The sequence below is a fragment of the Cricetulus griseus genome, chromosome 3, assembly GCF_003668045.3.
Source record: "Cricetulus griseus strain 17A/GY chromosome 3, alternate assembly CriGri-PICRH-1.0, whole genome shotgun sequence".
In the NCBI taxonomy this organism is placed as follows: Eukaryota; Metazoa; Chordata; class Mammalia; order Rodentia; family Cricetidae; genus Cricetulus; species Cricetulus griseus.
Genome location: NC_048596.1, coordinates 216383968 through 216396992, shown reverse-complemented (window position 1 = coordinate 216396992; position 13025 = coordinate 216383968). Strand labels below are relative to the sequence as shown.

Genomic DNA, 13025 nt, shown 5'->3' with positions numbered 1-13025 from the left:
CAGTGGGTTACCTGGAGCTTTGTGAAAATACACTTGAGGTTGGCAGACTCACAAACATCTTGAGAAATACACCTTTGAGAACATTGTGAGGCTCAGAATGCACCTCAGTGAACAGTTGCTTTGCCTGTATTAGGCCCTCAGTCAGATCCCAGTATCACAAAATAAAATTTAAGGTTAATAAATAAAAATGACACTCTTGAAAGTCAACATGGAATATTTGTATAATCCTAGCATACAGGAGGGTGTGAATTTGAGGCTAACCTGAGATACATGGTAAAACGCGCTATCAAAAGTCCTACCTACCAACCAGCCAATATTGTTGAGCTTTTAAGTGCACTATTAATTTGGAAGCTTTAATCTGATTTTTTGACATTCACTTGGGGAATTGGAGTGTTTTACATGAATCATCTATCTCAATTATCTGACACAGTTCCAAAGAAAACACATTAATAAACCCATTTCACATCTTTGTTTTGCTCATTGTCTTAGACTTTCTGCTGCTGCAGTGCAACACCATAACCAAAAAGCAAAATAGGGAGGAAAGTTTATTTGGCTCACGTTTCCATATCACTGTTCATCACTAAAAGAAGTCAGGACAGGAACCCAAACAGGGCAGCAAACTGGAGGCAGGATCTGATACAGACACCATGGAGAGATGCAGTCAACTGGCTTCCTTCCATGGACAGCTCAACCTGCTTTCTTATAGAACCCAAGATCACTAGAGCAGAGATGGCAACTCCCACAATGGGACAGGTCCTCCCCTGCCAATCACCAATAATAATTTAAAAAATGCCCAACATCAGGATCTTATGGAGGCATTTTCTCAGTGGAGGTTTCCTCTTTCAGATAATTCTAGCTTGTGTTCCAAGTTGACATAGGACTAACCAGCACACTCATGTAATCAGATTTTTCTCAAAAGATACTTGAATGTTCATAATTGTGTATAGGTTCAGAATATGATCCAGATATTTTAGTTTTCTTGCTCCAGAGTACCACCCCCCATAAACCATACAAAGCAGAGAAAAGTCTCCTGAATACAATGGTGGATAGTTCTCCATGCTCTGTGGACTGTGATAGCATGAAAGAAGGTCAGAATCTAATGCACTCTGTAATAATCCATGTTTTCTATTTTCTGTAATTAAATTATCCACATCACTAGCTTTGTGGTAAGAAATCCTTGCTTTGCAGGTAAGTATGCAAGTTCATCAACTCAGTCCACTTTTTTTTGCAAAAGATGAGGATGAAATATTATCTTAGGTGTAGGATAGTGAGCTTCAAAAATGAAGAAACCACAAGTATAGAAACTGACACAGATAGGTAGAAAAACATTAATGTTTCTTGGTGATGAATCAAATCTGAGAAGTTGTGTTTTTAATAGGTGAAAACAGCATACAATACTGGGAGCAAACATGCTCTTGGCCATTCACAGTGCTAGTGCTTAAATTTCACAGTGCAATCACTTGTACTCATGTTCATATTATACTTCAGGACTACAGTAGTCTTATTAAAATGTTACAGATTTTTTAAAGAAAATCTAAAATAGTTTCTTTGTTCTCACTTCCATTAAACCAGCTAATTCTTTAACCACTGCCACCATCACAGGAGTCCCCACATTAGTCTAAATAACCCACAGCTCTTGCCTGGACTATCCTGACAGCCGTCATATTGGCCTCCTTGCTTCACAACCTACAGCCATAGTATTTCTTCCCACACAATATGTAGATATTAGCCCTCTGACTAAGAAATTCACCATGCTGTATGTGATGTTCTACTTCACTGAATCAAGTGAGCTCGTGTGCTGCATGTCAAATACATTTCACATTGTACATAGAAGGAACTCCTTAGTTTTATGGCCATGTGTTTTGTTTAAAATTTCTTTTGGTGTGTGTGTGTGTGTGTGTGAGTGTATGGTTGTTTTGCCTGCATATTTTGTTATGTGAGTGAATTGCCAGAAAAGAGCATTAAATCCCCTGGAATGGAAGTTATAGATGCTTGTAAGCAACCACATGGGTTCTAGGAATTAAATCGGGGTCCTCTGGAAGAGCAGTCAATGCTCTTAATTACTGTGCCATGTTTTTAGCCTCTAGTCTAAATATTTTATAAATTTATTCCTCTAAGTATTTTAATTTTTGTCATTCACATTAACGTTTTCATTATAGTGTGAGATGTGTTGGCCCTTTAGTTTCTGAATTTCACTTTAATTTCAGTAGCATGTGCAAGTTGCTCATTGGTTTTGCTAACTCTCTGTCAGACTCTTTTTGCTCATGTTTCTTTTCATTTCCTATAATTAGAAATGTGCATTAATTTCATCTACTCTGTAGGAATTCCCAATGCCTGGGTAGACTATGCCTTGCCAAAGAAAGTTTGCCTATAGGACATGTGGATTTCAGGATACCCCTGGTACTTCCTTCACAGGAGAAAAGAATGTTTATATTTATCTCCCCATCTACTGCTGATGCAAGATTGGTCTCTTTAAGCAATATTGGTATTGGCAGTTTTTCCTCCAGGCCAACTCCATTTTTATATTCGTGCTTTTAAATATTACTTAATGTATTTTTGTTCCTATTGTCTTTAGAGCATATAGGCTTTCTTTGGGAAAGAAGAATAGAAAGATAATTAAAAAGCATGTTTAGAGATTTTCTTTTGTCTTGAAAACACTAATAATGCTTTTAAAATAACCGTCTTCTTTTGTAACTGGAAAAGCAAATCAAATCCAAGATTTCACTTTAAACACAAAGATGTTCAATAATAACTACTCATTGAGAACAGAGAGAAAATTCCATCCCACATGTATATGACATTTCAATAGATGAATGTTTGAGCTTGGCTTTTAAGAGAAGAAGGTCAGCCAGGAATGGTGACACATACCTTCAGTCTGAGCACTCCGTAGGCAGAGACAGGCAGATTTCTGTGAGTTTGAGGCCAGCTTGTTACATAGATTGAGATCCAGGACAACTTTCCTGTCTCAAAAAAAAAAGTAGAAAGTCAACATGAGATGCAGATTTTTAAACACTCAATATCAAGATATTAAGTGCAATCCTGGGTGTAGATATGGAATTGCACAAGAAAACACAGAGTGAAAGGGAAGGTCAAGAAATATACCTAAGAATTGCAAAGCTAAAGGGAGGCAGAATGAAAAGGAAGCAAGGGAACTGTAAGAGAGGAGTCAGAAGATAAGTGAGTATGTGTCACAGAAACCAAGAATGGGCATCTGTGTTCACTAATGTGAATTAGCCATAAATTCCCATTGGGAGATTGAGTAACTATGGAGATACATGGAAACAGTGATAGGAGAAATTGCAAGTTGGACATGGAACAGTAGGATTGTAATTAAGTGGGAAAAAAATGAGAGTCTGAGATGGCCAAGACACACCAGACTGCTAGGAAGTCTGAATATGAATGGATGACAAAGTAGAATAATGCAATGCCAGAATTTTTGTGGAGCAGTGGGGTCATAGAGTGTAAGATTAGGCATGCTTACACATGTTTGAATGCTAACAGTAACAAGTCACCAGAGAATTACAAATGACTGATGCTGAAAGGACAAAATCTCATCCATATACCAAATTCACACACCCCAAGGGAGTGGACTAAATTGAATGCCCCTGGAAAGAATATGAAGATTGGTAGCTGCCCTCTGGAATAGAAGAAATGGGGAAATGTTCAGGAAGAAACAAGTGGGATTTGTAAAGAAATCCTACTGGTTGTCTCAGCAAGGAAATGAAAGGTAAACCCAAGGCAAAACAGGAAGAATAATTCTGGGATTGTAGTTGCTAAGTAGAGTGAAGGAACTGGTACCATGCCTTTGAACATAAGAATGTCCAAATACAAAATCATTTACAGGCACCTCTGATTTTCTGAATGAGAATGCTGACTAGTTTGTGGAGTTTCCAATGAGTGTGACTGTCCTGTCCTGACTGTCTTTGGAGTGGGCAAGGATAAGGAAGATCTGCTGTGTGAAGAATTGGGCATTTTCTAAAAAGGTGCTTAAAAATATGAGATACTTGAAGGTATTCAAAAGTTAGGTGGAGGTTATGGGAAAAGGGGGATTAAAGAAGAGCAATTATTGCTGGGTGTAGGTGGCACACCCCTTTAATCCCAGCACTCTGGAGGCAGAGGCAGGAAGATCTCTGTGAGTTCAAACCAGCCTGGTCTACAGAGCCAGTTCCAGGACAGGATCCAAAGCAATACAGAAAAACTCTATCTTGAAACAAACAAAAACAAAAAGAGCAATTATTGTGATTTCAAGAGAGAAGAATTCCAGTGGAGAGCTATACAAATGGAATGAAATAAGATACATGAGCTATGAGAACTGTTCTAGAGGCTTCCATCAGAGCTAAAGGGATCTTTGGGCCTTTGGAGTTTGAGAAGATACAGCGATTTTAGAGAGAATAAACCTGAACCTCTAGTATACCTGACTAGTGAAAAAGCAGCTTTCCAGGGACCCTTCATTCACTGGTGAAAGGTTCTTCACCCTCCACTAATCACATGACACTGCCTCTGTTTAGAACAGCCAGCCACCTTTTATCAGAGAGATGGAATCTTTGAAGCACAAAGCGGTGTTCACAACATCAACTTCTAACTACAGAATTTGGAGTCCTTACTAGTGAAAATTGTGGGATTTATTTTTTGTAGGTTATTAAAAAAACAAACAAACAGGAAATGTGTTTCTCCCTGGTAGCTTCTGTATAACCCTGTTAGGAAGAATTAGACTGTCTTTAAATGAGGGCTTTATCTGTGTAGTTTTGGATATTTCACAAGAGAAACTGAAATTTAAAATTTCTGTTCAACCTGGAGAAGATTAATTTTGAGGTCATAAAAGAATCTGGGACAATGAGTAAATATTTAAGATACAGAATCTGCCCTTTGTCTATCCAAATAGGTGTTAAAACTTTCCTGTAGGCACAAGCTTTTCTCCTATCTATAACTTCTTTTGCTTTTGATATTACATATTTCATAGATATATCTGTCAAATAAACAAAGGTAAGATAAGGAATAATGCAAAAGGTTAAACAAATGAAAATGAAGATTCCAAACATCTCAAGAACCATGCAAATTGTTGTAATTTGTTACACGTCCCCTCTCTCTTATCTTAAATTCTTTGTAAATCAGCAAAATCAATAAATAGTCTGACACAAAATTAATTTTCTGTTTATATCAATTTGAAATGTTTTTTGTGCTTTGTAGTCCAATTTCTTTGATGTAAGTTTAGAAGACACAAATGTCTTCAGTCTGCTGATTTTCACTTCTGTGTCTCCTACTAGTCAAAAGAGAAGATATGTGAGGGCACAGAACCAGCAGAGACTTCTCAAACCACCACGACCTCACACACAACCACCATGCAATTCAGGGTCCTGACCACCACCAGGAGAGCCGTGACGTCACAGCTGCCCACCAGCCTGCCCACAGAAGGTGCCCACAAGATTCTTAGCTTACTTTGTTATTGGGTAACCCCTAATACTGGAAGAAAATAGTATTGTTTGGCCAATTAACTTTCCAAAGGATTTTCCAGATTTAGAATTATCATGGACTGAAAACATATGCTGGAAGTCTTTATATATAAATGTTCCTCTTGTTAACCCTTAGTTATCCATAATCTGTTTTTGTTTATTTCCCCTAGGAAAGAAATATTTGCTTCTTTTATTGTGACTAAAATTTAGTAGTCATCAGACTACATTCAGGATACAGGATTCAAAAGAAATATGCACAAAAATGACTATTGGTATGAAATTATGAACAATAGATGTTACTCACATATAGTTATATAGTTAGTTATAGTTTCTGAATGTAGTCAATCACAAAGAAACTGTGAACATCACAAAATTGTTTTTGAAGTGGATTTCCTTGTATGGACAAGATAAAACTATTAAAGTGTTAACACCTACGTAAAATTCGTGTGTGGAGAAAATGTAATAGTCAATACTTGATAATTTTCTATGATATATTGTATAATAAGATGTAGGGGGCACAGTATATTTGTTTAGGGGAGAACCTAGTTTTATATACTATTGTCATAAGAATTGCTTTTGGAATAGGAAGTTAAATTTGAAGCCTTAGCTTTTGATTGAAATTTAAGTGAATATTATAAAGTAAGTGGAATAGAGAGAGATGGAGGACAAATGCCAAATACATTGTGTTTCTCTTAAAAGCAACATATACTTAAATTCAAATTATTTGGTTCATTATTCTAAAGATTATGAAAAATGCTTTAATTGAAACCCTAACTTTGAGAGTAAAATACAACTTGAAATGGAAAATTTTACCCCATCTTTATCAATTCAAATAAAAATTTATCCGTAACTGATATAAATATTTTAAGGTAAAACTTTAACTAGTGTGAAATCCTAACTGTCCCTCTTAATTTGTAATATTTTCAGTCTGGATTTCAAGTACATGAAGTCCTATTCTAAGTTGTTTTAGAAAGTTAAAAATCTATTTCATGCTATAACTAGGTTTTTTTTTTAACAATGTCACAGAATTGAGGCTCAGACATGTTACCAATGCCTTAACCTAAACAATCTCTGAGTGAAATTGAAATTCTGTTGCTGTATTCTGTAAACCTGGAGCTTTCTCTCTTACTATGCTGTAAATTACTCTCTAAATTATAAAAGGCAGGTGTTTGAGTTAAGGCAGTTAATTCAGTTACCTAGTATGAGATTTATGCATCTTTAAAATATTTTTTTCTGTTGTAATAACTTCCAACTTCTCTTTCAGATGACACAAAGATAGCACTACATCTCAAAGACAATGGAGGTAAGAGTACATGTCTTTCTTCTATAAATACTTGTAGATACTAATTCATTGTATTCATTTTAATCTGATAAAGGGGTAAGTGGGGTTCCAAAACGGAATGGAGTTAGATTTCCTTCTGATTGGTGTTTAACATGTGAGGAATTCAGTAGGTGTGGCTACAAAACGAAATGAAATAATTCTTGTGTTTGTCTATACAAGTCCATGACCTCAGCCACCATCTATGAGGCCAGACAATCATCTACATATGGCTTGGTTTTGTTGCCCTTGTTCTTAGTCAGTGTATGTATAGTCATCTGCACAGGTGCAGACAGGTGGCTCAAAAGTTTTTTTTTTTTTTCAGACTTGTATGGTTGGTTGCTTTTCACATATAATTAAAAAGTAGGTCAGTAAGAATGGAAATACATTGTGATAGATCTTTTCATCTGTCCTTTGGTGTAAAGGACAAAATGTAATTATTCAAAAGAACATTGTAACAGTAAAAAAGTTTTTCTAACGGAACTCAGAAATATCTATCCTGGTACTTGAAGTTTTGACGAAAAGGGGTTTTTAACTAAACTGATACCATGAAGAATATTATTTAACTTTTTGAAAATTCATTTTTATTAAACTATATTAGCTCATGGGTATGCTAGACATGGATAAAATGTATTTTATGAGAAATTCTTTATTTGGTTCAAGAATGGATTGCTGCTTCTTAATAGTGTCTATCACAAAGGCATGAAAACACTTTGACACTGCCCTATGCATGGGTTACTTCTGTAGTTTTTTATGATTTAATAACTGAAACACACTCATGAGACTGAAGTAGTATAATTATTAGTTAAAGACCAATCTCAGGCAAGTGAGGAGAGCTTTTCTCAAAAATAACAACAACAACAAAAACTGACAGAGAAGGGGGAAGAAAGGAAAAAAGAAAATAAATGATAGATAGATAGACAAATAGATAATTGATAGATAAATTGATAGATAAATGATTGATAGATGATGTAGTTGAGGCTGTTTTCCTTGTAATTGTAGAAAATAGTTCCTAAATTACTCAATCTGTGTTAAATAACCAATGGCAGTGCATTCTCAGATCAATGTTTATGTGTGCACAGCCCAGAGTTTACACCAGCCCATCTAAAAGAAAAACATCATGATTTCTCTGTATGTGTCATTGCACCAGTTGCCCACTGTTTCTTATTTGCCTATAGTGTTTTCATGCATCACTATCTCATTTGTTATTGCATTAAATCAGTAAATTGATGCATTTACAGATAACCATTATGCATTACAGTTGTAAAAATCTAAAATCATAGGTTCCAAAGATGTTAGCAGGCTTCCCAGAGAGGGATGCTGGTAAGTACCTTTGATCCTAAGTCCTAATATCCGGTCAACCCACTCTGGGATAAACAGTCATTTATTCTGTGAAGCGGGGTGTTCATTCACACTGCTTGCCATTTGTTTCTCTAGTCCTCTTTCTTGGTAAAGAAGGCATTCCCAAGAAACTTCTGGGTTTTCTGTTATATTTGTGGTGTTAAAATTCCTAACATAAGTAAAAGTTTGATGTTTGCTGTATTTTCTTTGCTTGTTATTCTGTTTGTTTGCTTATTTAATTTTAAACTGCTTAGAAGATTCCATATTGTTAACAGGAAAAAAAAGGATTCCTATGAACTTTCATTAATACGTATGAGATTCTCTGCATGAATGATTATTAAAGTTTCTTCATAAAGAATTCTTTACAACCTTGGTTCACATACTCATCCATTCTATCTTTTCTTCTGATTGCTTGCTATAGAAACACTGTTGAAGGCTTGAGGCTTATAATAGTGGGTGATTGTTAAACAAATTCTTTACTTCAGTGAATATGCCCTCCAAAAATCCTCAAGATGATTTTGAGGATACTATGTCTGTTGTTTTTCCATTATGTGTCTATAAAATTGTCTTACAAGTAGCCTCTCACAGAAGTGATGTTTTCTAGAATGCACATAGAAAGTAGATCTCTAAGGTATCCCTAATTATTCCCACTAGCATCTTAGTTTTGTTTAAAGCATTGGAAAAGTATACGACAAATTATGTTTTTAAACTGTGCATTAGATATATTGTAAAGGTATAGAGAAAGTTAAATAAACCACATAATAAAAACATGTAGCATTTGGGGTACACTTGACATTGAATTATTGGATTTTTAAATAGCATTTAGATATTTGATAAAACAGGGAGCCATAAGAATGGCAAAATATCACAATAAGTAAGAGCATTCTCCATGCTTCAGAGTGTTTCAAGTGCAGCTACCATAGACCAATCCAAGCTGAAGCAAGCTGTGCCTCTTCTAAGAATGCTTGCCTGCAGACAAAGCTTGATGGGCTCCCTGAAGAACATGCCATGCCAAAGGCCTTGGGGTTTGAGCCCCAGAAACACAGATAAACAGAAAGCACTTAGGAGTTCAGAGTTCAGTTCCTAGAACTCAATCTCAGTAGGATCAAAACTGCTTGTAAAGCTAAGTCCAGGGCATCTGACACCTCTGGTCACTCTGGACACCCATACATTTATACACATAACTAAAATAATAACATAGATATCTTTAAAGTAGTACATAAAGTTAGATTGTCTAGAATAGAGACCCCAATTTCAATCACCAATACCACAAAAAGGAAAACAGAAACAGAATGAAAACAGACAAAGTAAGTCCCTAGCATTCCATGGGGCAGATTAGAGACAGGAATCTATGTAGGAGACTCCTTGTCAGTGATGGCTTTATAAAACTGGTTCTTCCTCACAATACAAGTCTCTTAGGTTTGACCTGAAAATAATAAATGCCAACAATAAGCTATTTTACTTACACCCTGTGCATTGTATTTCTTTTCTGTAATAACTGATTATACTTACTAATATTTAAAACTGAAATTTTCTTTTTATATAATCACATATTCTTTTCCATTTCATCTGTTCTGCTGAGAGCAGCATGCATTAATGCTCCTGTGAAACCCTCCTGCATCGTAATCCGTGGCTTCCAGTCTCCAGAATTCTATAGATATATGTTGTATATTATGTTCAACATTTAATTTCAAGTTCTTTCAGCTTAATTTAATCTAAAGTTCTTGCCTTCTTTAGAAATTCTTGTTTAACACACTTGGAAAGTGAACCTAGATTGTGTTCTTGGAATTCATAAATACGTGGATAATTGTTACAAGCACTTGAAGCAAAGTCTCTTTGGGATTTTCAGATCCCAGGGAGTGTTTATTAGAAGAATGTCTGAACTGTATATATTATCAGGCAAGACTACTAAAGGCCTTTCTGACATTTGAATAGGTTGCCTTCAAATGGCGCTCACCACCTAATTAGAGATATAACTATCTTTGGGATGCAAACTGAACATAGTTATCCAGAAGAGGTCTGTTAGCTGAATCACGGGTGTGATTTTAATTGAAACATAACATTTCAACTCAGAATTCAACTCAATTTGTCTAACCTAACTATGATTTTCTGCTATGCTGCAACTGGGAAATTATTTCAAACTCCATTAGCCTGAAGAGATTTCATTATTTTAAATTGATTATCAGATCTATCGAAGTACCCAAATTGTATTCTTTATTGATTGCCTTGAAGATTTTTCCATTTGATTGAGTTGAATTTCTTTTTTAAAATGTTTGAGCATGAATTTTTAATTACCGATATTTAAAATCAGCCCTGCATACAATCCTGGGATAGAATACACGGTCAAGACAGCCATTCCTTCTTACTGCTGGAAATTTACTAAACCTGCAGCACAGAAGCCTGGCTTTTCTAAGAGAAGATGCATTTGCTACATCGAAACATGTTGATTAAGTTAATTCAGGAGTGAATGACTCTGGAGTTAATGATTGTGAAAAGCCAAACGAGAGATGAGCTTTGATGCTCCTGTGGCTTGTTAAGCTCTCTGTTGTGTTCAGTTTCCTATTTCTGAACTTAATCCTAAGACATTTTGTCTGGAAACAAATGTTAGAGCAGGATCCCGACCTTAACAAAACTGCTTCTCAGGTCCCATTTTTTGTTTAGTCTGTTGTGGCAGATCAAGCCTCTACTGTTACATTTATCCTTCAGTCAAATTATTTTTTGTCTCTCATACATAAATCATCAAAGCAACATGTCTTTCACTGTGTTTGTGTTGCCTTGTTGTGTTTTTCATCTACTTCCTTTGTGTAGATCACAGTCTCAGAAGCAAAGGGAGGCTGTTATTTGCTTTTGACAGGCTATTGAATATCTATCACCTTCTGTTTGGAACACTGTAAAATATTTTGGCATTTTGTTTTATCACTGGCTTTGTTTGGCTACTTTTCATGCTAGCTCTAACGCTATTCTGAGCACATATCTAGTGTAATAGTGAAGACTTCTTATGCTTTGAATGTTTTGAGAGTGCCCCTGGATTAAGGATTTCTCTCTGCAACTATTTTAAAGAGTTGTGGTTCTCATCTCTTTCTGTATAATGAGCTAAGGTTATTGTTTGCTAATTTTATTATCCTGGCTTACATAAATATCCTAAACCAATCCAATTTTAACCTCTATGCTTCAATCACAGAGGTCAATATCCCTACCTGTTACAATAAAAAGCGGTTTGATCAAAACTTTATCAATAAGATAGAACATCAGGAGCATTAGGCTAGAGAATATGTACCCTTTATCTAGGTTTTAGAAGAGAAATGTGGCCTCAGCTAACCAGGAGGATGTGACAGAAAGGCTCACAAACCAAAGCATGCTTGGGCTACAGAGTGAGTTCAAGGCCAGCCTGGACAAACTACTGATAACCTGCATGGAAATAAAAAGTATAAAGAAGACTGAGCATATAGATCAGAGAGATAATGCTTGCTGGGAACATATAAGACTGATACTCTACTTCAGATGGCCTAATGATCCCACTGTATTCCTAACAAACTCTAGACAAATGAAATAGCCACCCCTTCCCAGAATGCACCTGATTATCAAGGGTTGGGAGTGTTTGATTTCTTCAAGCCCAACATTAGAATAAGAATGGCACAGGTATCTCTGAATCTACTCATTGGTCTCTACATTTATGGCTATCCTGAAGCAGTTTGTTGACAAAGAGAAATTAGTGTGTAAAAATTTGTCCATTTAAGATGTTGGCAAGTTTATTTGTTTTAGTAAGCATGGTTATGCTTTTGCTTCATTGAATTAAAATAAATTGTTGTTTTAAAATCATTTTACCTTAAATGTTGTAATTTGATTGTTTCCTCTAATAGTTTGAAAAATTGTTATCCAACTGGGGAAAGAAAATAAAACCTCATATTGTAATATTGTCCCTTTATCTTCTATGTTGATGTGTAGATGGGATTGGTAGTCAGAATTTCTGCTGCTAGTAGGACATAGAATAAAATACTGTTGCAGAGCCTTTGGGAAAAGCACATGTACCCTTCATGACACTACAAATACATTTTCCATTAGTTGCTTGCAAATGTCTTACCATGTCCATTTGATCAATAACTACTTTCTCTTTGCATCCAATTTTATATCTATCTGCCTTATTCTAATCCAGACCAGGAAATATCCTTCCAGAAGAAAGAAATTTCTTTATTTGATTTTGGAGCCTGATACTTATGAGTGAACTCAGAAACTTGTTTTATATAAACATACATGTCATGTCAGTGTGCTAGCCATGTGTTCGGTTTAAATGAGAATTCACCGCATACCCCAAGGGCTCATATATTTAAATGCTTCCTCTCCTGTTGGTAGAACTGTTTGGGAAAGATTAAGAGGTGTGTCCTTGTTAGGGGGTGAATCACTAGGGGTGGACTTGAAGGTTTCAAAAGCACATACTATTCCCATGTAGTGCTCTGCCTCCAACTTGTGGATCAGAATGTGAGCTCCTAGCTCCTGCTCCAGTGCCATTCCTGCTGCTGGTCGCCATGCTCCCAACCATGATAGTGATGGACTCTAACACTCTGAGACCTCTAGTCCCCCAATAATCTCTTTATTCTATAATTTGCCAATGGAAAAGTAATTAAGATGTCAGGTGCAGTACATCTGTAATCCCAGCAGCAGGGAGGTAAAAGTAGGTAGATCAGGAGCTAGAAGTTATCCTTAGCTGTGGTAAGTAGATTCAAGATCAGCCTGGACTACATGAGACCCTGTCTCAAAAACACTGTGTATGGGGGTGGGGAGTGGGGGGAAGGAGGGGGAGGGAAAGGGATAAAGAGACAGAGAGAGGAGACTGTCCTCCAACCTGTAGAGTTAAACAGTAAATTCTGTTCATTTGTGTGTGAGCAAACAGTGCTTAGTTATCATATAATGCAATGATC

At 36.1% G+C, this 13025-nt stretch overlaps 1 protein-coding gene across 3 annotated transcripts in view; it reads left to right on the top strand.

Moving 5' to 3' along the window:
- The window catches only part of Plxdc2 (plexin domain containing 2), a 401026-nt gene that overhangs the window by 351389 nt on the left and 36612 nt on the right, over positions 1–13025 (top strand). For all 3 annotated transcript variants that reach the window (XM_035442807.1, XM_035442806.1, XM_035442805.1), the window contains 2 exons: positions 5265–5412; positions 6715–6753. In XM_035442807.1, the coding sequence (XP_035298698.1) occupies positions 5265–5412; positions 6715–6753 (187 nt within the window). The remainder of the gene's footprint in view (positions 1–5264; positions 5413–6714; positions 6754–13025) is intronic.